The sequence below is a fragment of the Moschus berezovskii genome, chromosome 5 (assembly GCF_049115385.1).
Source record: "Moschus berezovskii isolate FMDL1 chromosome 5, NW_MosBer_1.0, whole genome shotgun sequence".
Lineage (NCBI taxonomy): Eukaryota > Metazoa > Chordata > Mammalia > Artiodactyla > Moschidae > Moschus > Moschus berezovskii.
In genome coordinates, this window is record NC_142464.1 from 33,274,417 (window position 1) to 33,299,481 (window position 25,065).

At 43.4% G+C, this 25,065-nt stretch overlaps 1 protein-coding gene and 1 non-coding gene across 2 annotated transcripts in view; both read left to right on the forward strand.

Moving 5' to 3' along the window:
• Nucleotides 1–382: 382 nt before the first annotated feature.
• Nucleotides 383–25,065, forward strand: part of TSPAN5 (tetraspanin 5) — a 189,358-nt gene continuing 164,675 nt past the window's right edge. Inside the window, exon 1 of the mRNA XM_055435085.2 lies at nt 383–873. Coding sequence (XP_055291060.1) covers nt 793–873 — 81 coding nt within the window. The 5' untranslated portion in view covers nt 383–792. The remainder of the gene's footprint in view (nt 874–25,065) is intronic.
• Nucleotides 3,680–3,786, forward strand: LOC129562254 (U6 spliceosomal RNA). The gene has a single exon (XR_008687169.1). It is a non-coding gene; the product is annotated as a U6 spliceosomal RNA (small nuclear RNA).

Consider the following 25,065-nt stretch of genomic DNA (forward strand, 5'->3'; position numbering starts at 1 on the left):
GAAGCTGTCTGCTGCCGCCGGTGGCAGAGGGGGACCATTGGCTCCAGTCGCTCCTCCAAGGCTGCTCCCAGTGGGCGCGCTCTCCGGGCATCCTTACACCTCCCTTCGGCCTGCCATCCTCCCTACCTACCCGCAGTGCTCGGGGGTCCGCGGCGCTCCCGGCCGGCCTGAGAAGCGGCGGGATGAAGCGAGCGGGAGGAGCGGAGAGCGCTGGAAGGAGGGGGCGGCGCGGCCGCGTGGAGCCTCCCGCCGCCCGGGAGCGCCCGAGCCCGTGCGCGCGCGCACCTCGCGGAGCTCGGGCGGCGGGAGGCGGGCGGAGCTGAGGGCGGCGCGGGCGGAGGAGCAGCCGGCCGGGCGGGCGGAGCGATCGGCGGGCGGAGCGAGGGGCGGGCGGGAGCGCGCGAGCGGGCAGGCGGGCGAGTAGCGTCTCCACCAGCATCCGCGGCGGTCGCGTTTGCCCGCAGCCCGGAGGCTGCCCAGCGTCCGGCGGACGGGCTTGGGAGCTCGCCTTGTGCTGGGGGCCAGCCTCGGCGAAGCTCTGGGTTTGCAGCGTGCTTCCCTGCCCGCTCGCGGCCACCCCGGCTCCGGCGGCCTCGGCGCGCGCCAAGCGCTGGAGGTGCGGGAGCCACTCTCCGCCGCTCGGTCCCTGCGCTGCTCAGCCCGGGTTGGCCGCCGCGCCGCGGCCCCGAGCGGCGGCCCCGATCCCCAGCTTCCCGCCGGCTACTCCGAGCAACGGTGCTCCGGGGCTCCAAACTCGGGCTGCCGGGGCAAGTGTCTTCATGAACCCAGAGGATGTCCGGGAAGCATTACAAGGGTCCTGAAGTCAGTTGTTGCATCAAGTATTTCATATTTGGCTTCAATGTCATATTCTGGGTAAGTTGGAGCGCTTCTGGGATTTCAACTATTGTCGCTGATCGATTCGCGAGGATTTTGCGCACGTTGCTCTCAATCTTTACTTTTCGCAGCCCCTCGGGCGCTTGTCGGAGCTCGCAGAGGCGTTTGCCTTCCGCCCTTTCAGCCTGCGCGTTGGAGAAATAAACATTTAATCCTTTCTAGGAACGCGAAAAGGTAAAAAGAAAAACGGAGCCGGAAAGGGGGCACCCAGGCCTTGAGGTTGCTTTTTAAGGGACGAATAACGTAGATGCAGATGAAAGAAAGGGTTCGGCAGTTGGAGAAATGAGCAACCACTCGAATGAGATTTGCTCCCGGTGGAGTATGGATGTTGGGCAGAGCGTGGTGTCATAATAGGGAAGGCTAATCGGGCAGAGTCGACCCTGAGGTCCACCTCTAACGGGGATCTGATTGGACGAGGGCTTGGCTCCGTGTTGCCGCGGCCAGTCTGTGCCATGCTCAGCGTGTATCTTCTTGCACCATCTCGGGCTTTGTGTAGGATGCAGATGCGGCGGTATATGGTTCTGTAATGTGCACGTAAATATCGCTTCCTGCACGCTCCTCTCCGTCTTCATCGGGAAAGCGCTCCTTTTGCATAATGGACTGACCAGTGGGTGTGCGGGGTGGAGGTGTTTATTTCTCTGTCTGTATTATTGTCAGGATAATAACAAGTCACCATCAACATATGTTTCAGTGTGTTCGTATCTCACGACCTGCTTTTCTGAGGAGTGACACATAGAGCGGGCCGTTTGGGGGGAAACCTTGGAGAAATGCAGAGGAGAAGGCATATGAGACATGTTTTGTGGGGATACCGGGAGAGCAGATGCTTGAATGAAAGGTTCATCCATCCTCTGCTGGCACCACAATATGCTGGGCACCTATTGTAATTAGGCTGGGATGTCTACTCTTTTGTTTTGTTTGGATTCTCTTCTTTGATCTCACAAACATGTTCAGCAACCAGACAAAGAGTTCACTAGGACAAGGGGAAACGTTGCTTCAAAGACCGTGTTCTTTTTCTTCTCCATCCCATCCCATTCCATCCTCTTCCTTATTGGGCACTCCCTCTGCCCCCAGTGTTCCCCCCATGGAAAGTAAAGATGGTGGCTGGCTGGGGTGGAGGAGGGGTGTTCTCCAAGTTGCTGTTTAGTGCGGATTCAGTGTGAGGTCAACAATAATCCAGTAGTGGTGGTGGGATCAGTGATAATCCACAGCAGTCTGAACATGGGGTGTATTTATTTTGATTCTCCTTTAGTTTTGGCCGTTTGAACATATACATTGATGAGAAGAGTTGTCAATACAGCTCTTTATATTGTTTTCTTCTTACCACGCATTTACTAGGCTATTTTATTTTTATTCTATTTTCTCTGGGAGTGTCTTGCATTGCTCTTGCATGTCTTGCAAAAGGGAATGAGAGGGATTAGAGACCACTCTCTGTGTCAGCATGTCATCTGGCCTCAGGACTGATAATGGGGTGGGGACACATGAATAAATATCAGAGCCAGTCATTCACAAGCCACTTTTTGCCAGAGATTGGACATGATTCCTGTTAGCAGTCACCCCCCCCCCCACTCCCAGCTTAGTCAAACACTGCTACAAATGTAGGAAGAAGAAATTATTTTCTTTCCTTGCTTCCTTTTTTTCAACCCTTGTTGGACATATTTAAAAGTCACATTCCTGGGTGAGGCGTTTTGATTTTATCTGAACTTGAAACTTTCATCACTTTGAGAGTCAGGGACTACCGAATTGGGACTGGATCTTCTTGGGGTGATGAGTTCAAGCCTCTTGATTTTAGTTGAACACTTCCAAAAGCTGAACATTTCAGCTACCAGGCAACAGAAAGCACCCAAGGGCTTTCTCTGCAGTTTCATAGCAGGAGGTGGAAAAGAAATAAAGGGATTTGGGCCTGTTTCCCTGACAGTTTGGTGCAGTTTTGTAGTGTGTTCAGTTCAGTTCAGTCACTCAGTCGTACAGAGGCACATTTAGTGTTTTCTGTGGCTTAGGTTGTAGCAGAACCTCTGAAATTGTAGAGGGCTGCAAAGAATTGCAGAGTGCTTGCATGGAGAGTTCCAAAAGAAAGTCACATTTTGTCTGATTTTGAAGGTCTTCATCTCTTGGGAGGAGTTTTATGGGAAGCCTCGAAAGAGACAGGGTGCTGTGGAACTAAACCATCTGTCCCAGGCAGAATTGTTATGTAGATACCGTTGTTATAAGGACCCTTCTCTGACTCTGCTTCTACATGCCTGTCCCTCCCTACTGTGCCTAAAGTCTTCCACTCATGTACACCCTCATACCTTTGCTATCTTGCTGTCTGCTTCAAGGTTACCTCGTAATTTGGGGAATTATTTGGGAATTATGGAATCTCTGAGTTTGCAGTACCCCGGTCTCTAGAGTGATGGTCAGCAGGAAGGTAGCCATGATATTTGATCACAGTAATTTAGATGTTAGTGACTGACGAGCCGGGCCTGGCAGCCTGATCTGTAAAGTTACACACCTCTGCTCCTATCTGTGACTGCTGGATTCAGCAGACTGGGGCTGCTCTTACACAGTTATAAAGAAGACATTGATTACAGAGAACATGGTTTCCTAATCTTTCCACACCAAAACTCTAGAAAAAAAAAATTTAAAAACACTGTAGACATTTTGAGAGAAAGTTCTGGTAAAATAAAAACTGAGAATTTGGTAGCCCTAGCACTAAGTGTTTGGTTCTCTTAGTAATGAGCAGTTTGACTTTTCACTACTCAGTTAACTGCCCCGGCCTCAGTATCTCAACTGTTAAAATGAAGAGTTAGGGCTCACTCCGACAGTACAGATAATAAAATTGGAACAGTACAGAGAAGGTTAGCATGGCTCCTGCACAAGGATGACATGCAAATTCATGAAGCGTTCCATATATTTACGGCCACTATGGAGAACAGTATGGCGGTTCCTTGACAAACTAAAAATAGAACAACCGTATGACCCAGCAATCCCACTCCTGGGCATATACCTTGAGAAAACCATAATTTGAAAAGATACATACACTCTGGAGAAGGAAATGGCAACCCACTCTGGTGTTCTTGCCTGGAGAATCCCAGGGACGGGGGAGCCTGGTGGGCTTCCGTCTATGGGGTCACACAGAGTCGGACACGACTGAAGTGACTTAGCACATACACTCCAGTGCTTCTTGCAGCATTATATCCAGTAGTCAGGACATGGAAGCAACCTAAATGTCCATCAACAGAGGAGTGGCTAGAGAAGATGTGGTACACATATGCAATGGAATATTATTACTCAGCCGTAAAAAGGAATGAAATTGCACCATTTGCAGAGATGTGGATTGACTTAGAGACTCAGAGAAATAATTCAGAAAGACGGAAGCAAATATTGTATATTAATGCGTATATGTGGGATCTAGAAGGATGGTATAGATGAACTTATTTGCAAAGCAGAAATGGACACACAGATGTAGAGAGAAAACATATGGATACCAAGGAGGGATGAGACTGGGACTGACATATGCACTGCCATGTATAAAATAATAACCCGTGAGAACCTACTGTATAGCACAGAGAGCTCTATTCATTGCTCTGTGGTGACCTGAATGGGAAGAAAATACAAAAAAAAAAAAGGGGATATATGTATAGATATAGCTGATTGTAAAGCAACTATACTCCAATTTAAAAAACAAAAATTGAAGAGTTAGTCAAGTTGTTTCTTTCTAATTCTGAAAAAAAGAATGGGTCTTTTGAGCTCCAATATGCTGGGCAAGAAAAATATAAGAGATGGGCACTAAAATATAATGAAAATAGCATATTTTGGGACACATTAAATTATAGACTTTTTCTCTCACCGAGATTTGTCTGAAAGTAACTTTTATTAATTAATTTATTTTTCCCTCAAGGATTCTTTCATTTGAAAAAATCTTTCCCTAATTTCTTCTTGGCTTATTCACTTATTGGTGCAATATGCATACTTTTGTGTCCCCACTATGAATCTCAAATGTAGTCTTGTGAGTCATTAAATATATTTTTTATTATTGGAGTTAGAGTTTCATGTGTAAAATCTGGATCCTTTTATGTAATACTTGTAATGGTATTCTGAGTAGCAAAGTCAACATCTTGTACAGATTCCTTTCTCATTAGTTATCACAAGGTGGTGGTGGGAGAATCTTATTCATCCTAGTTTATATTGGAAGAACTCAAGCCAGAAGGGAATTGATTTTATTGAGGGTGTCACCATACTAGGACATTTCTTGGAAACCCTGAGACTGCTCTGGGGTAGGGGAGGGAAGAGAAAGAGAGTTGCTTCTTTTGGGTAATGAACCTCCACATCCCATCACCCAGCATTAATAGATATTTTGTTCTGGACCTTTTTAGGTTCTGACTCTAATACTTAAAAACTGTTACTGGGCAAGTAAATTGATATCAGTATTCTGGTTATCTATTGCGATATAACAAACAACCTCAAAACTTAGTGGCTAAAGATAAAACTTGATTATATCTGACAGCTCTGGGATTTGACCAGGCTCTGCTGGGCAGTTTGCACTTGGAACCGTCCATTGCAGCTGCAGTGAGATGGAGCTGGCTGGAGTTAACTGAAGGCTCATTGGGGTGGGATACCCAAGATGGTTCACCCACATGACTGGCAGTTGATGCCAGCTGAGAGCTCAGCCAGTATTGTTGGCTGGAGCCCCTCAGCGTGTTTTCTTCCTTTCTCTAAGACTAGAAGAAGACGCTTCCAGCCAGTAAAGACTACTCCGTGAACTGGTCCAGTGTCACTTTCATCTCTTCTCTGGCTTCCGCATGCATGTTGCCTGCTCAGTTTCTAGCGGGTGAAGAGACAAATTCCTCTTTTGTCAGACGAGTGTCAAGGTTGTGTGGGTTGTGGCCATCTTTGGAAAATATAATCTTGAGCCTTGTTTAGTCACTGAATTGTGTCTGACTGTTTTGTGACCCCATGGACTGTAGTCTGTCAGGGTCCTCTGTCCATGGGATTTCCCAGGCAAGAATAATGGAGTGGTTTGCCATTTCCTTCTCCAGGGAGTCTTCCTGACCCAGGGATCGAACTTGCATGTCCCTCATTAGCAGGCGAATTCTTCACCACTGAGCCATTTTTGTTTATAAAGGAAAGATAACATTATCCAATGGGCTTCACTGGTGGTTCAGGTGGTAAAGAATCTGCCTGCAATGCAGAAGACCTGAGTTCGATCCCTGGGTTGGGAAGATCCCCTGTGGGAGGGCATGGCAACCCACTCCAGTATTCTTTCCAGGAGAATCCCCATGGACAGAGGGGCCTGGCGGACTGCAGTCCGTGGGGTCGGAAAGAATCGGTCACGACTGAGCAACTAAGCACATTACCCAGTAGAGTTGTAGATTTGAGGGTGCAATCAGATAAGATATTACCGAGCACACTGTCTCAATATTTAACAAATGGTGGATATGGTCTGTGTCATTGTCTCCAGATTTCATACTATTTCCATCCTGGCTATAGAACTTCTAGAATACCTTAGCCTGGTAGTTTGTCATCATTACAACCAGGTAATGATGCTCCTCTTGATACCTACCAAGGAGATGAGGTGAATAGATTCAACAGATTTATTCCTCACTTATTTGAAAAGAGCACTGTGGATCAGTGGAAGCCTTAAATGACTTAGGAGAGCCAAGTCATTTTTCTCTTTTCTGTACAAAGATTAGAAAGCCTTGGATCCTTGAGGCCAAATTTCTCCTTGATGTGCTTGCAAATATTACATTGCATCTTTAAGCGTAGGTTTACCCAGGTTTGATGGCAGAATGTTGCATCTAATTTGTTTCCACAGGGCTTCAATTCAGAGAGAAGAGAGATTTAGAGAACCTTGTGGGGGGCATCAGGTTGGAAGCCTTATCTTATGATTCACTGTAAATTGTAAGATGTTCTGGAATGATGATACATCAGCAGTTTATAAGTCATAATTTTTGTTTTAATTTGCTAGACATCTGTTAGCTTCGATGGCAACCATATGGGAGTCTAAATTGCCTTTTGAATTACAGGGAGATGGTAGGAAGAAAGCTAAATATGGTTATGAAAGTGTCAAATGGGAAAAGTGTAAGAAGGGTGTGCAGATTTCAGTGGGGAAAGTAATTGAATACTGACTTGCTTGGTCTGGCCTCTCACTCTTGGGTCAGTGAGAAGGCACCAAAGCATTCTCGCTTGATGATATGCTTGGAAGATTGAAATGAAGCCAAGGGGAAGAGTTGGAAAACCAACTAATGTCTCACCCAACATAAAATTGCCAAGGTGAGCTCATTTAGATGGATCACTCTGTCTTAATACATCCACAGTAGTAGTTAGTCCCTGGCAAAAGGTGAAAGCAACCTGTATTTTAACAGAGCTTTATAATTATGGTGTCTTTCTTCTAAACATTTCAAAGCGTCATACAAGCACATTATGACATGTTTGTGACAGATGTAGAAATTGGAGAACAGAGACGTGGAGTGACTTTTAAGGTGATAAACACATCAGGGTCCACTTTTAAAGTGTTAAGTCTCTAGCAATAACTATAGCCCTAGCTTCTTATTTTAAACTTATTTTAGAAGATGCTTGTTGCTGCTGCTAAGTCGCGTCAGTCGTGTCCGACTCTGTGCAACCCCATAGACGGCAGCCCACCAGGCTGCCCCGTCCCTGGGATTCTCCAGGCAAGAACACTGGAGTGGGTTGCCATTTCCTTCTCCAATGCATGAAAGTGAAGTCGCTCAGTCGTGTCCAACTCTCAGCGACCCCATGGACTGTAGCCCACCAGGCTCCTCTGTCCATGGGATTTTCCAGGCAAGAGTACTGGAGTTGGGGTGCAATTGCCTTCTCCAGAAGATGCTTTGTTACTCTAAAATAAAACATCAAGTAAGTCATTTACATCTGTTCATAGTTGAAAAGTGATAAGGTTTTTGCATATGCCTCAATTAACACCACCCACAAGCACAGAAAAGTTAGGATGAAAATGTTGTTAAAGAGTATGATAGAATAATAAACTATTGTGTAGTCTATTGAAAATTCATAAATGAAAAATGGAATATTAAAGACAGTGTTCCTGAGTCACATGCTTCTTGCCATATGTAACGCTGATGACTGTCTTAAAATGCTACCGTCAGACTTCCGAATCATCATCCTTCATTAGACTATGAAGGCTTTAATTGCAGGGACTCAGTTATTTTCATAAGTGCAGTGTCTAGCATATTGTCTGAAACACAGTATGTGTTTAATAAATGTTTGTTGAGTGAATGAATTACAAAATCATTGGAGAGTACACAGACTTCTCTCACTTACTATACAGGGAGGCATTTTCCCTGTAACATCTGGCCAACCCTCCTTAGGATGGATTTCTTTGGGACCACTTTAATCACTTGAGAGTTTCATCTTTCCTGCAGACTAGCTGGAATCATTCCCCCTGGAGTGTCCATTTTCCTAATTTGCTGTTGTTGAATTTTTATTTTTATTTTGAAACAGTCTCACACCTGCAGAGAAATTGCAAGTGGTACTATCTGTTTTTATCCTGAATCATTTGAGAAAAAGTTGCTGGCAAATGGCTATCACACACCAATACTTTAGTGTCTGTTTTCTGAAACTAGGATGTTCTCCAAGATAATCACAGTGTAGTCATCAAAGCCAGGAATTTACCGCTGATACATTCAGTTCAGTTCAGTTCAGTTCAGTCGCTCAGTCGTGTCCGACTCTCCGCGACCCCATGAATCACAGCACGCCAGGCCTCCCTGTCCACCACCAACTCCCGGAGTACACTCAAACTCATGTCCACAGAGTCGGTGATGCCATCCAGCCATCTCATTCTCCGTCGTCCCCTTCTCCTCCTGCCCCCAACCTTTCCCAGCATCAGAGTCTTTTCCAGTGAGTCAACTCGTCGCATGAGGTGGCCAAAGTATTGCAGTTTCAGCTTTAGCATCAGTCCCTCCAATGAACATCCAGGATTGATCTCCTTTAGAATGGACTGGTTGGATCTCCTTGCAGTATAAGGGACTCTTAAGAGTCTTCTCCAACACCACAGTTCAAAAGCATCGATTCTTCGGCGATCAGCTTTCTTCACAGTCCAACTCTCACATCCATACATGACCACGGGAAAAACCATTGCCTTGACTAGACGGACCTTGGTTGGCAAAGTAATGTCTCTGCTTTTTAATATACTATCAAGATTGGTCATAACTTTCCTTCCAAGGAGCAAGCGTCTTTTAATTTCATGGCTGCAATCAGCATCTGCAGTGATTTTGGAGCCCCCAAAAATAAAGTCTGACACTGTTTCCACTGTTTTTCCATCTATTTCCCATGAAGTGATGGGACCAGATGCCATGATCTTTGTTTTCTGAATGTTGAGCTTCAAGCCAACCTTTTCACTCTCCTCTTTCACTTTCATCAAGAGGATTTTCAGCTGATACATTACCACCATCTAAATCTTAGACCTCATTCAAGTTTCTCAGTTATTCCAATCTTATCTTCTAAAGCAGAAGAATTCAGTTCAGAAGACACATGTATTTAGTTGGGTCTTTAGTCTTTTTCAGTCTTTCACTGGTCAGATTTTGGACACTTTTGAAGATTTTAAACTGGCTATTTTGTACCATGTCCCCTAATTGGGGTTGGCCTGCCATTTTCTCATTCTTAGATTTAGGCTCTCCATCTCTGGCAGGATAATTACAGAAGTGGTGCCAAGTTCCTCTCATTGCATCCATCAAGGGGCACTGATTTCTGTTTGTGTTTGTTCCGTTCCTGATGATGGTCACTTGACTGAAGTGTTGCCTGCCGTTTCGCCATCGTAAAGTGACTTTTTTCCCCTTTTGTAATTTATGTATATATCTTGTGGCAAGTTATTTTGAAATTATGTAAATAGCCCATTCCTCATCAAAGTTTCAGTTAATTAATCTCCATGAGAACGTTCGGTCTCTTTTTCTCCAGTATGTTTTAGTTAAGCTGGTACTCTCATTATTGCCTTTAATGTTCCCATTGGTCCCAGGTTTGGCAGTCAGCGGGTGTCTTTATGCCCTTTAACTCCCATCATTCTGTGAACACATCTTTGCTTTCTTTCAGAAAATGATATTCTAAGCTCATTTTATAACTTACTAGTGTCGTGTTTTGTATCAGTCATTTCTCCAAGGAGCCCTCGTTCCTTTGCATAGAGAATGATATGTAGAAACCAATATCTGGTTGCTAAGTATGCTCATTGCTTGGAGGCTGTCACCACCTCTGGGCCTTTTTAATGGAATATGTGTGTATATACATATGCACACATAACACCTGTTTACATCTGTGTTTGTATATCTAGCTATATATTTTCAAAACCACGCGTTCACGCTGGTATCTCAAATCCTCATCTGACACCACAGGGCTTACTTTAGATTTTTCTTTTCCATATTTATAACTACCTCACTGACTGTGAGAATCCTGGCTCCCATTGTTCTTAACAGTTTACTCATTTGCTTGAATCTCCCCTTATGTAGCCAGTTTTCCACTGCTGCCGATGACCCTTACCTGGTTACTCTCCTTGCCTGTTGGTGCTGCAACCTGCATCCCACTGTGAACACCTTTCTCTGATGCCCGGCTCTGGCCTTTCACATCTCTCTCCATGCCCGTTCCTGCACAAAGGCCTATCTTCCTTTGTCCCTTCTCATGGCTTGAAGACTGAATTTTTCAGGAAGGAGAAGGGGAAGGCCCTGGGTTACTCTTGTGTGATATAAAACTTATCTGCCTCTGCATAGACCTTCATTATTTAAAAATTGCTAAACCCTCTGCTTTCCGTCTTTAGAGGCTCTTAGGTTTTTCGTGTGATCTTCATATACTATTTCCAGATTGCTCTTTGCCCTGATTATTGTACTCTGCCTGTGGTCCTATTAATGTAGCAACCAGAATGGACACATTTTTTCACACGCTGTTCCTACCATCCAGAGAATGGTGGGTTGTTATTCTCGAAGTCCCCCTTAGGTTCTGGGTTAGGAGGTAGAGCCTGGATTCATCTTTGAGTAAGCTACATTTACATGTTATTGCCTCAGTTGCTCATCTAAAGTAAGTAAAGTGTCAGTTGCTCAGTCGTATCTGACTCTTGTGACCGCATGGACTGTAGCCCACCAGGCTCCTCTGTCCATGGGATTCTCCAGGCAAGAATACTGGAGTGGGTTGCCATTTCCTTCCCCAGAGGATCTTCCTGACCCAGGGATCAAACCCTGGCCTTCCACATTGCTCATCTAAAATACAGCGAAAATAATTCCTATAGCTTACAGAGTTGTTGCTGCTGCTAAGTCGCTTCACTTGTGTCCGACTCTGTGCGACCCCATAGACAGAAGCCCACCAGGCTCCCCTGTCCCTGGGATTCTCCAGGCAAGAACACTGGAGTGGGTTGCCATTTCCTTCTCCAATGCATGAAAGCAAAAAGTGAAAGTGAAGTCGCTCAGTCGTGTCCGACTCTTAGCGACCCCATGGACTGCAGCCTACCAGGCTCCTCCATCCATGGGATTTTCCAGGCAAGAGTACAGGAGTGGGGTGCCATTGCCTTCTCCGGTTACAGAGTTGTTATCCAGTATTAAATGAGATCATACACATGAAAGTGTTAGTTGCTCAGTCGTGTCCGACTCTTTGTGATCCCATACACTGTAGCCCGCCAGGCTCCTCTGTCCATGGGTTTCTCTAGGCAAGAATACTGCAGTGGGTTGCCGTTTCCTTCTCCATACACGTGAAAGTGCTTTCTAAAAGGTCATTCTCTAGGTGCAAACAGTAGGTATTAATGCAGGCTAAACTGCACATGCTTTTCCTGGCAGCCAGAGAACATTGTTGGCTCAAGTTGAATTTCTAGTGGAATGAAACCTTCATCTGTTTTTCAAGTGAACTTCCTTTAAACCCATCTCCCTAGGCTAAGAGTAATCAAAAGCCCTAACCCTCCAGTTAATTATTTGCATTTAGATTTAGTATTATATGTTTATCATATTTAAACGTCTTATTCTGGCCCAGTGGTTTTCACTTCCTTCCAGCAGCTGTAGGCTTCCTTAAGGTGTATGGGGCCTGAGTGGGAGGGTTTCTGCCCTTTGCTGCTCCTGGAGCAGCTCAGATAGTAGGTTTGGTATTTTGAGATACCATGAAGGGTTTTGCTTGAAAAAGGGGGTCTACTGCTTAAACACACAATTGAAAACCACCATTCCAGCCTTCAGATAAATTTGTCTTGAAGGTCAAGGCATGTTTAGAAAAAGTTATTCCTCATACAGGTTTTTCTCCTATGGATTTTCTTCATGCATAGGAAATCCCTCTCCCTAATTCGGGGCTTCCCTGGTGTCTCAGATGGTAAAGAATCTGCCTGCAATGTAAGAAACCCAGGTTTGATCCCTGGGTCAGGAAGATCACCTAGGGAAGGGAATGGCTACCCACTCCAGTATTCTTGCTTGGAGAATCCCCTGGACAGAAGAACCTGGTGGGCTACAATTCTTGGGGTCTCACAGTGGAACACAACTGAGAGACTCACACTTTCACTTTTCACTTTCTATAGGGTTGGTTGATATTTCACCCCTTTATAGACACAGCAGCATAATCAGTGAATTGTTAGGAAATTTCAGTCTTCCCACCTGGGAATCTGATTCTGTAGGTCCAGGATGGGGCCCTGGTATTAGTGGGGATTTTTTAAAATCCCTGCAGGTTATTTTGATGTCCAGCTGAAGTGGAGAAGCTCTAGCTTGTTTTTCTTGGCAAGATGTGTCATCTCTTGCTAGTACTCTCTGGAGGGTCCCTGGGGGAGCTGGGAGTGGGTGGTATAGGGCTCTGAGCAGAGGGTGACTGACTTCACCAGCACACACAGCTAGTGTTCTTCGCTTATGAGAAAAAAAAATTATGTGGCCTATTTTATCCCTCATGGAATTTTTTATTAATCCAAAAATGCCAGTTTATTTTTAAACCTGAAAACCCTAAAAACAAAAGGAGAAAATCTCCGCTAGAGAGAACCTCTTGTGCTGCAATTAGTATGCTAAAAACTAGCATCATATAGGGGTAGAAGCTAGTTATTCATTCTACAGGAAGAATGAAGAAGCAGACGTTTCGTTCTTTTGCCCTTGCAGTCCTGCACACTTCAGTGCAGTGCACTGGGGCTAACCACAGACGCAGGACCCCAGACCCTGCTCTTCTCCACAAACCTGCCTCCCTGTCCAAGGTGCTCTTCCTTGCAGTCTGTTTCCAGAAGCTCCTTCCTGTGCCCCCTGCCCTGAGTGGACCGGAGGTGGGGAGAATGGGAGTTGCTCTCTGCACCTCTGTGGCAGTTTTGTTGACTTCCCTCTGCCGACATGCCAAGCAGGGACATTTCTTCTCTCATATCTAGGTTTGCAGCATGAGAGCCGACAGTAAAGCAAACAGGAGAGATCTTCCAGTTTTCCTTAGAAAGAAAAGTTTCAATGCGCATAACACGTTTTTTTATTTTTTTCTGACTTATTCCTTTTTATCTACTCCCTTTTGAAACAAACAAACAAACAAAACATAAGAATTAGATGTTCAATTATGGCTGGGCACCTAAAGTGGAAATCTTTTGAAAGATATAAAATTTACAAAAAACTTTTATTTTATATTGGGGTATGGCCAGTTAACAATGTTGTGATAGTTTCGGGTGAACAGAGAAGGGACTGAGCCATAATATACGTGTATCCATTCTCTCCCAAACTCCCCTCCCATCCAGGCTGCCATAAACATTGAGCAGAGTTCCATGGCTATACACAGTAGGTCCTTGTTGGTTATCCATTTTAAACATAGCTGGGTGTACATGCCCATCCCAGACTCTCTAACTATCCCTTCCTCTCATTCTCCCCCTGCCCCGGCATAAGTTCTTTCCCTCAGTCAATGAGTCTCTGAAAGAAATAAAATTTTGAATTAAAATCTGAATGATTTCTCTGAGATGTTTAACTGGAGCATAGTTATCAGCACTCATAAACACACCCAGAATAGTATACACATTCTGTGGTTAGCACTATGGTATTATCTGTACATAAAGAATCATTAATTATGAAATATAAGGTATAATATTTAAGTAACGTAATCACCAACCTCAGTAACAAAATAGCGTTGGGAAGTGGTTGGCCAAACATTTTGGCTCTTCTCATTGAAAAGGCATAGTAATGTTCTATAGCTCTTCCAACTAGTATTTACTATTTGGATAAGTATTGCAAGACATAGGGCTTTTTCTACTTGTTGAATTTTTTTTTTTTCTAAATTATACTTGGCACTTCATCTTGAATTTCTAAAAATCTGGAGGGAACAGCTGGTGCTCTAATAAATATTCAGGCCAGCTATTTTAATGCTTTGTACTTAATTAAGTCGTCCTAATAAAAGAGGAATACTTGACTTAAGCATTTCTCAAAGTATAATGTTTTGCTTCCAACAAAAATTTCCCCCAACTGTTAATATTTCCCTGAAGCGGCCTTAAAACTTAGTTCTGCCAAGTGAGTAGTTCTAATCACTTCTGAAGCATTTAATGCCAAAACTCAGTTTTCCTGTTTTAAGGTACAGTCCTATCAATATAGCCCAGCCCCTTAACTTGTGAAGATTCCACAGGCATTGACCTTTTACAAGAATTCTTTGTAGGGTCCAGTATTAGAGAGTGATAAAATGTTCACCCTGCGTTGGGCATTCTGGTGATCTGGTGGTAGACAGAAGTCTGGTGGTAAGGAGTTTGGATTCTGAATGTGTCTGGATTTTCACCCAGTTTTATTTCCAGACTTGTGATCTTAGGCTACTTACTCACCTCACACTTATGTCTCCTCATCTGCAAAATGGCATTTTTAGTAGTAATATTAAGACCCAGCATCTATCTCATAGTTGTGAAGATTTAGAGGAGTTAGTATATATAAACTGCTTGGGATGATCGATAGGTATTAGCAGTTACTACTTTTATTTTCCTCTATGCCTATAATTTCATTTTGGTGGTTTTTTTTTTTTTCTTGATTTCTTTCAGAACCATTACAGTAATCTTACACTGTAACATATATTTTTTTGTTCTCTGTAATGTTCTGCCTACATAAGTACATTCCCAAAATAACTAAAGGGAAAAAAGATCTAACAAATGTTCACAGTGTTCTTTTCATTGTAATGAATGGCATGTAAGTCTTATCATGGATACCAGACCATGAATTCCTGTCGATTGTTTGTTGTTAATGTTCCCTTCTTTCTTTACCCAATTGGATTCACTCTTGATTTTCTCTGCAAAACCAGACTGTCTCATGTTGGTGTTTTGTACTGGGAAGTTGAGTCTCTATTGTTGGATCTTGGTGTTAGGACTAGCACCTGTGAGAAATAGAAACATTTTATTAAAATCTGTTAAATCTGGATATTTTGAAAATACCTAGATGGCTGTCAGTTCAGTTCAGTTCAGTCGCTCAGTCGTGTCTGACTCTTTGCGACCCCATGAATCACAGCACGCCAGGCCTCCCTGTCCATCACCAACTCCCGGAGTTCACTCAAACTCATGCCCATCGAGTCGGTGATGCCATCCAGCCATCTCATTCTCTGTCGTCCCCTTCTCCTCCTGCCCCTAATCCTTCCCAGCATCAGAGTCTTTTCCAGTAAGTTGACTCGTCGCATGAGGTGCCCAAAGTGTTGAAGTTTCAGCTTTACCATCAGACCAACCTAGATAGTATATTAAAAAGCAAAGACATTACTTTGCCAACCAGGGTCTGTCTGCTGCTGCTGCTGCTAAGTCACTTCAGTCGTGTCCGACTCTGTGTGACCCCATAGACGGAAGCCCACCAGGCTCCCCTGTCCCTGGGATTCTCCAGGCAAGAACACTGGAGTGGGTTGCCATTTCCTTCTCCAATGTGTGAAAGTGGAAAGTGAAAGTGAAGTTGCTCAGTCGTGTCCGACCCTTAGCGACTAGTCAAGGCTTTTTTTTTTCCAGTGGTCATGTATGGATGTGAGAGTTGGACTGTGAAGAAAGCTGATCGCCGAAGAATGGATGCTTTTAAACTGTGGTGCTGGAGAAGACTCTTGAGAGTCCCTTGGACTGCTGGGAGATCCAACCAGTCCATTCTAAAGGAGATCAATCCTGGGTGTTCATTGGAAGGACTAATGCTAATGCTGAAACTCCAATACTTTGGCCACCTCATGCGACGAGTTGACTCACTGGAAAAGACTCTGATGCTGGGAGGGATTGGGGGCAGGAGGAGAAGGGGACGACAGAGAATGAGATGGCTGGATGGCATCACCGACTCGATGGACATGAGTCTGAGTGAACTCTGGAAGTTGGTGATGGACAGGGAGGCCTGGCGTGCTGTGATTCATGGGGTCGCAAAGAGTCGGACACGACTGAGCGACTGAACTGAACTGAAGTCCTGTATATTTTAGTCATTGTTTTACTCTGTATTTCTGACACATTCTTTCAGGTTGTAAAGGTGAACACTGAGTTGGCGATACAGATAATTCAGCCTTTCCCCTTAGATGTCTTTCCTGCTGATGAAGAAGTAGGATTTTGGTCAGAACTCCCTGGATCATTGACTAACTAGGCTGCCGCCCTTGGTGAATGAGTGACTGCCTCGCTTCTCCTTTGACGTGTCACTGAGGTGCCCACAGAGTGTTGTACTTCTGCTTCCAGTAGTGTCACCTGACGGAGAAGGCGATGGCACCCCACTCCAGTACTCTTGCCTGGAAAATCCCATGGACAGAGGAGCCTGGTAGGCTGCAGTCCATGGGGTTGTGAAGAGTCGCACATGACTGAGCGCCTTCACTTTCACTTTTCACTTTCACGCATTGGAGAAGGAAATGGCAACCCACTCCAGTGTTCTTGCCTGGAGAATCTCAGGGACGGGGGAGCCTGGTGGGCTGCTGTCTATGGGGTCGCACAGAGTCGGACATGACTGATGCGACTTAGCAGCAGCAACAGCAGTGTCACCTGATTCAGAAGACCTAGGCTGCCCTATTTCCAAGCATAATTCTCTCTCTAATTGGGCTTAACTCTGAGAAAGGGCCAGGGGATGCGAATTCAGTGGGTGCAAGGGGCCTGGGCCCTCATTCCCATGCTGAAGTTGTTCAGAAAGCCCCAGCCATTGAAGGAAGAGAGGAGGGATGAAGGAAGGGTTAGGTAGAATTTTCATTATATTATTCATTAGTAAAAAATATGATCTTTGTGGCACGATCGGATATTATAAGAGCACTTAAAGTTTTTTTTTAAATTGGAGGGTAATTGCTTTACAATGTTGTGTTGGTTTCTGCTGTACAACTATGTGACTCAGCTATATGTATACATGTATCCCCTCCCTCTTGAGCCTCCGTCCACCCCATCCCGATCCCATCCTTCTAGGTCATCACAGAGCACTGAGCTGAGCTCCCTGCCTTCTACAGAAGCTTCCCACTAGCTAACTGTTTTACACCATGGTGTAGATATGTCAGAGGTACTCTCTCAATTCATCCCACCCTCTCCTTCTGCCGCTATGTCACAAGTCCATTCATAAGAACATATTTAAAGTCATTTTAGCATACCCACAGCACCCCCAAAAGTGCTGCTTTATATTCACTCACTGACCTCACCATCCATTGATGGTTTGTGACTTGCCAGGGAAGGCACTGGAGTTTCCTCCTGGTCCCCCTGCCCTCCGCTGGGTGGTTTCAGTGAGTGTCTGAAGGATGGCTGTCTGATGAGTCAAAACAGCAGATCCCAAAACGAATGGCCTGCATGGTTTCAGACTGACGTTTGTGCTACCCCTAGAGTTTCTCAAATTTTAAGTCACATGGGGATCTTGATTAAAATGCATTTTTTTGGTTCAGTGGGCTTGAGAAGGGCCTAAGATCCGGTTCATTAACACGCTCTCAGGTGAGGCTGGTGCTGCTGGTTCACTGATCTCATTTTCAGTTGCAAGGATCTAGACCATTTCAAACTATTTTTCCTTTAAATTGACTCCATTTTTAAACCTTAAATACATTTATTTAAAAAGGAAACTTGAAAAAATCACTATTCAAATGCGTACAGTGACAACTATATGGCTTGTTAACTTCTAGGTGATTCTTGGTGCCTGCTGGCAGGCCTGAGTTGCAGACGTATTTTCCTTCGTGACAGTGGAGGTTAACAAGTATTCCAAGTGCTCAACATCCTGGCATCAAATGGAGGCTTTCTCCTTGACTAGACCAGAGGATAAGGAGAGAGTTGAAAAGGAAATGACTTTCTTCTTCTAGGTTGTTTAATGCTGTATTCTAAAATTGTCTCCTCTGTCACCAGAGGTCACCAGGGAATCTCACTTTGGGGAACACTGCTTTTAAGTAATTTGCAGGAAGACATGCATTTATAAGCTGAAACCTATTAGTTAGATGGATGAATCTCTAGAGGGAAAATGACTGGGGGGATGTGTTCAAATTTTTGCCTCCTCTAGGTTGTATTTCCTATTGGGAAAAAGGAGGGATACTCCCAATTTCTGAAGAGTTGCTAACCCCAGCCTCAGTGAATAATTACATCTTAGGTATAAAAGGGAAAATGCTTTGCGAAATTGGATTTTTGACGAACAGAAAGTCAACCTGAAATAGTTGGAAACCTATCTCAGTGGGCTTCTTCCTCTACTCCTCTGTCTCCTCTTCCTTCAATTTACTGAAACTGCAATACTTTGGCCACCTCATGCGATGAGTTGACTCACTGAAAAAGAGTCTGATGCTGGGAAGGATTGGGGCGGGAGGAGAAGGGGACGACAGAGAATGAGATGGCTGGATGGCATCACCGACTCGATGGACATGAGTTTGAATGAACTCCGGGAGTTGGTGATGGACAGGGAGGCCTGGCGTGCTGTGATTCATGGGGTTGCAAAGAGTCGGACACGACTAAGCGACTGAACTGAACTGAACTGATGTTCAATTTGGAATGAATTCATTTATTTGCTGCATTTTTTAGAATTTTTTGTTGTTGTTCAGTCGCTAAGTTGTATCTGGCTGTTTGCGACCCCATGGACTACAGTGAGCTAGGAGGCTTCCCTGTCCTTCACCATCTCCTGGAATTTGGTCAAACTCATGTCCATTGAGTTGATGATGTCATCCAACCATCTCATCCTCTGTCGTCCCCTTCTCTTGCCCTCAGTCTTTCCAGCATCAGGGTCTTTTCCAGTTAGTCGTTTCTTCACATCAGGTGGCCAAAGTATTGGAGTTTCAGCTCAGTTAGAATAGGGTACTTTACTTATACTTTCTATTGTAAAAACAATACATCAACATTAATATACTTTTTTAAGAAAAAGAAATTGTACTGCATTCCCAATAATAACTTTCAGTTCAATTTTATTAAAAGTGGAGAGTCTTAGTCAAATCCTCTGAGAGTAGTGAACAAACACCCCAAAATAAACCAAAACGCCCATTTTAGAGTTTTAGTGGCAGGCATCTACAAGAACTCTAATTTAGCAAACCACAGTTACTTGACTTTGTGAAGTAAAAATGTGCTTTTCCATCACTAGCTTTTAAGCATTTCTTCTGACTTTACCAGTATTTCCCCTCTCAGGACAACATTTAGAATAAGTATTTCAACATACAGAACAAATACCTTGTGAATAAACATCAATTTCACACAACAACAACGACAAAAAAAAAAAATCAATAAATCTGCTTTAGGCATTTGAAAGCCCCTGTACTTTTAAAGGAAGGAGTTATAGTGTTCAGTAACTGAAAAACAAAACCTCCAAACATGAGCTCTTAGCTTTAGATGTTTTTCAGCATGACCTTTACTTGGGCAGAAAAATGTAGTTGGGAACTACATTGTTCCCATTGAATGTTTTAAGGTATCTGCTTGTTCAAGGATGGACAGCAACTGCCCATATGGCAACTCATGTGAGTAAAGCTACTTAGTATTTTTGTTTTCTAATCTCATTACTGGAATCCTGGGGGAATAGTGTTTTTTTTTTTTCCTTTTTAGTACTTTTTAGCTTTGTCTATTGGTTTTTTAAAGACTAAATTGAGTGAAGAGGTGACTTGATAAGATCATTATATGTGGCATTTAAATTTTTTTCCTGTCTGTAACATTTAATAATCCCTAGTATTCTTACTGTATGCTCTGAGAGTTTTACAGTTGCTCTCCAGTGAGGGCCTGAAACAACTGCATAGAAGTTAGAAAATAATGTCTTATTCATCCTTTTATAGAAATGAAAGGATTGGTTTCACTAAAAAGAGGACTGAAATATCTTTTATATTTTGTGAAATACATAGTGAAGTCGCTCAGTTGTGTCCAACTCTTCGCGACCCCATGGACTCTTATGCCTACCAGGCTCCTCTGTTCATGGGATTTTCCAGGCAAGAATACTGGAGTGGGTTGCCATTTAGTATTCCATTTAAAATTGATATATGGCCTTGGAATTTTTGCATATTAAATGTTGATTTATGTCTTTTGCTTTTTTTAAAAATAAGTAGATACGTGCTTTCTTTGGATAAAGAAAGAGACACTACTTAAATGACTATGTAACCTCCAAATAATTTAATTGACAAGAATACTGGAGTGGGTTACCATGTACTTCTCCAGGGGATCTTCCTTACCCAGGGATTGAACCCAGGTCTCCTACACTGCAGGAAAATTCTTTACCATTTGAGCTACCTGGGACGCCCTAATTTGTGATAAAAGATTAAAACTTCCTTATTATAGTTTTCTATAAAGATCCAAGGGCTTCCCTGGTGGCTCAGATGGTAAAGAACCTGCCTGCTAATGCAGGAGATGTGAGTTTGATTCCTGGGCTGGGAATATCCCCTGGAGAAGGGAATGGTTACCCACTCCAGTATTCTTGCCTGGAGAATTCCATGGACAGAGGAGTCTGGCGGGCTACATACAGTCCGGTGTGGGAATCGAAAAGAGTTGGACAACATTGAGTGACTAACAATAACAGTATAAAGATGCAAACTGAAACTTTTTTTTTTTTAAGTAAAAAATAAAACTCAAGAGATCAATCTTAGTACCTAATACCTATGCAGGAAAAACACTATTCTTGCTATTTTGGTTCTTGGATGAAGAGTAGAAAATAAACTCTTTTGAAGTATGAAATTACTACAGCTTAGCTGGAGGCACCAACAAATCATTAATTATTGCTAGGAACTTTTCAGAATGCAGTTTTTTCATTTCAAGCATCATTTCTATTGAATCCCCTCCTCCCCCTGCCCCCTTTCCTGTGAATTTAATTCCAGAACTGAGAAGATAGGACTTTTTGCTTTGGGGGTAACTAAATCTCTTTCTCATACTTTAAAAAGGGTAGCCTGCTGATAAAAACATGGAAGGTTGGAATTATTTTGAAGAGGAATGGCTGTTCAAATATTTGAGTGTTCTTTGGCAAGTCTTTTCAGTGCTCAGGTATGGGACCTACCATTTAATTGGTCTTTTGCATTCTTGATTATATAATCTCAAGGCTTACATATTGAAATAGACCTGAAAAATCGGTTCCATCTCTAGGTATTGGCCCTCTTCCCCACCTTTTTCCCCCTCTTAATAGAATCCTTTCTTTTTTCCCATCGACCTGTGCCTCAAAGCCCCCAGTTTATAGAGCAGGGACAGCTGGTGTCCTGGGCGCAGAGCGTCCCCGTGGGCTCAGTGGTTCCGGCCACGCTGCTGGGGAGAGCGCAAGGAGGGGACGGCAGTGGGCGTCCTGGCGGATTTGATGTCGTGCTGAGGACGATGGAGAAGGTATCTGTGTACCGTTTTATTCCTTGAATGAAGATGCAGTTGGCATTTGGCATGGAGGCTGGGTGCTGGCTGAACCGCTCAAGTTTCCTGAGTCCCAGTGCTCTGACCGCCTTTGGTTCTACTAAACAGTTTGGGGCGGTCACTTTTAACATCAACCTTGCTTATGTTAAGTAAGTATTCAGGTTATTTATTATGCATTACTCTTGTGCTTTGGAGTGAGCAGATTCAAAAACTCCTTCTTCGTATGGGTTCCATATGTGGCTTTTAAGTCAGCAGAGACGCAAAAATTTCCAATTAAATTGCACATAAAGTTGCACATTGAATAGATTAAGCTTGATGGCATAGGTATTATCTGAAATTCTTTGTCATCTCTAATATTGTTCATATTTCATTTAAACAAGCTGTTAGGTGTTGGGTGATTCTGTGGTGATGAACTAAACCTATGAATTCACGTGTGTCCTATTTGGGTTTTTTATTGTTGAACGAATATGCCCATGGGATTTGTTATTTGTTTTGTACTGATGTGCTCCAGATAAAATTACAAATGATTTTTAAAAAATGATACATTTACTCTTTATTTCTTCCTCACCCCAGCTTCCCACTCCCCCTACCCTCTGCTCTGCAAACAATGAAGTGAACATTGAGATGTTTAAAATAGGGGTTAAGAGTGAGACTGCTGCTGCTGCTAAGTCACTTCAGTTGTGTCCGACTCTGTGTGACCCCATAGACGGCAGCCCACCAGGCTCCCCCGTCCCTGGGATTCTCCAGGCAAGAACACTGGAGTGGGTTGCCATTTCCTTCTCCAATGTGTGAAAGTGAAAGTGAAGTCGCTCAGTCGTGTCCGACCCTTAGCGACCCCACGGACTGCAGCCTACCAGGCTCCTCCGTCCATGGGATTTTCTAGGCAAGAGTACTGGAGTGGTTTGCCATTGCCTTCTCCGTAAGAGTGAGACTACTTGGGTTCAAACATTGGCCTTGGCACTGCCAAGCTTTGTGACTGTGAACAGCTGTGTCATCATGCTGGTCTGCTTCTTATGGGCAAAAAGTGGCTAACAGTAATGCCTACCCCTAGGATAATTGTAAAGATTCAATGAGATGATGCACAAGCAAAGCCTGAGGGCGCAAGTGCTCCGTGACTGCTGACCTTGGAATCAGGTGTGGAATGGGTGGCTGCTTGGGACAGGTGTAGGCGTTTGATTCATTATCACCTGGGAAAGGTGTTGTCAGAGTCCAGGAGCTTCAACTTGCTCTTCTAGGGAAGTGCTGTCTGTATGATAGGACTTTTCTGGCGGAACTTTGTTTCCTTTGGTGTTTCACCTACTGGAAGAGATTGTGTCTCCAGGCTTCCTTTGGCAACTTCCTTTCCTTCCTTTGCTTCCTCTCAGATCTGTCTGAGAGTTTAGGTTTTGAGCCAAGCAGCTGCTCGGCTCCCTTGCCTGCTGGACCCTGAATTCCTCTCCCCTCACATTTAGCAGCAGCTGTTCATCTTATCCATTGTTGGCATGACCGGATCACCCCTCCATTTCTTTAATCACAAATACCAGCATTTCTCTTGGCTTGCCTTAGAGGGTCATTTTGAGGCCACGGACCTACCTGTTTTTTTTTTTTTTAATGGTAGTATATGTAGAACATTACAGTTCCAATAAAACAATAATTCTAATAATAGAAATATGTCTGGAAAAATGCCTGAAATATAGCAGGTATCCAGTAATTGTTAACTGAAATAAGTTAATTGAATCTATAATTTTCTTTCTCAATAACCGTTTTTCAGTTGGTGTATAACTAATTTACAGTGTGGTGTCAGTTTCAGGTATACAGAAAAATGATTCAGTTATACACATACATCTTCTTTTTCAGATTTTTCCCATCATAGGTTATTGTAAGATACTGAATATAATCCCCTGTGCTATACAGTGGGTCCTTGTTGTTTATCTGTTTGATCCATAGTCGTCTGGAACCGTTAATCCCCAAATCCTGCTTTGTCTTTCCCTGTCCCCTCATCCCCTTTGGTAACCAGAAGTTTGTTTTCAATCTGTGAATCTATTTCTGTTCTGTAAATAAGTTCTTTGTTTTTAGATTCCACGTTGTACGTGGATATCATATGATATTTTTCTTTCTCTGTCTGACTTACTACACTTCATATGGTAATCTCTGTGTCCATACCTGTTGCTGCAAATGGCATTATTCTCTTTTGTGGCTGACCTTTGTATGTAAAGACTACATCTTCTGTACCCACTCATCTGTTGATAGACACTTAGTTTCCATGTCTTGGCTGTTTTAAATAGTGCTGCAGTGAACATTGAGGGTACATGTGTCTTTTGAATTATGGTTTTTCTGGATATATGCCCAGGAGTAAGAGTATAGGATCATATGATACTTTTATTTAGTTTTTTAAGGAACTTCCATACTGTTCTCCATAGTGGCTGCACCAATTTACATTCCTGCCAGAAGTTAGAGGAGGGTTCCATTTTTTTTTTTTCGGTACACTCTCCAGCATTTATTGTTTGTAGACTTTTTATTGTTGGCCATTTTGACTGGTGTGAGATGATATCTCATTGTAGTTTTGATTTGCATTTCTCTAATAATTAGCAATAATGAGCATCTTTTCATGTACCTGTTGGCCAAATGTATTGCTTTCTAAGCTTCAGAAAAAGATTAGCATCCACCTGAGCCCCTCTAAAAAAATTTGTTATGCACAAGTAGGTATGTGTATGAAGTTTAATTTATTAATATATAATTTATTTTGATTATAATTATAGATTTTCTAATTTAATTTTTATTTAGATAGTTCCAAGTTTTTGTTACAAATGGTGTTTTATGAGCTGTTGAACTTTAAGGAATCTGGCATTTTAAATTGTTTTCCACTGTATGCTGCCTAGTCACTTCAGTTGTGTCTGACTCTGTGTGATCCCATAAACGGAAGCCCACCAGGCTCCCCCGTCCCTGGGATTCTCCAGGCAAGAACACTGGAGTGGGTTGCCATTTCCTTCTCCAATGTGTGAAAGTGAAAAGTGAAAGTGAAGTCGCTCAGTCGTGTCCGACCCTTAGCGACCCCACGGACTGCAGCCTACCAGGCTCCTCCATCCATGGGATTTTCTAGGCAAGAGTACTGGAGTGGCTTGCCATTGCCAGGAAGTAAAAAATATGTCTGAAAAATCACTAACATTATAGTAAAAGCAAGCAGTTTCCCTCCCTGAAGTTAGTGCCTTTCAGAGTGTGAGCATTTGTCAAGTGGACTTTTGTTTTTTGTTTGCCAAGTTATCGTAAGTGATTTCTCTTCCTTCAGCTATATAGATGAAGATTCATGGAACTAAAATCTTGCCCAGATTGAGACTAGCTTCTGTCCTATTCACTATTAATATATAGTTGTTGTTGTTCAGTCTCTGTGTTTGACTTTTTGCGACCCCATGGATTGCAGCCTGCCAGGCACCTCTGTCCATGGGATTTCCCAGGCAGGAATACTGGAGTGGGTTACCATTTCTTTCTCCAAGGGATCTTCCCAACCCGGGAGTCAAACCCACATCTCCTGCATTGGCAGATGGATACTTTACCTCTGAGCCACCAGGGAAGCCCCATATACACAATATATGTAT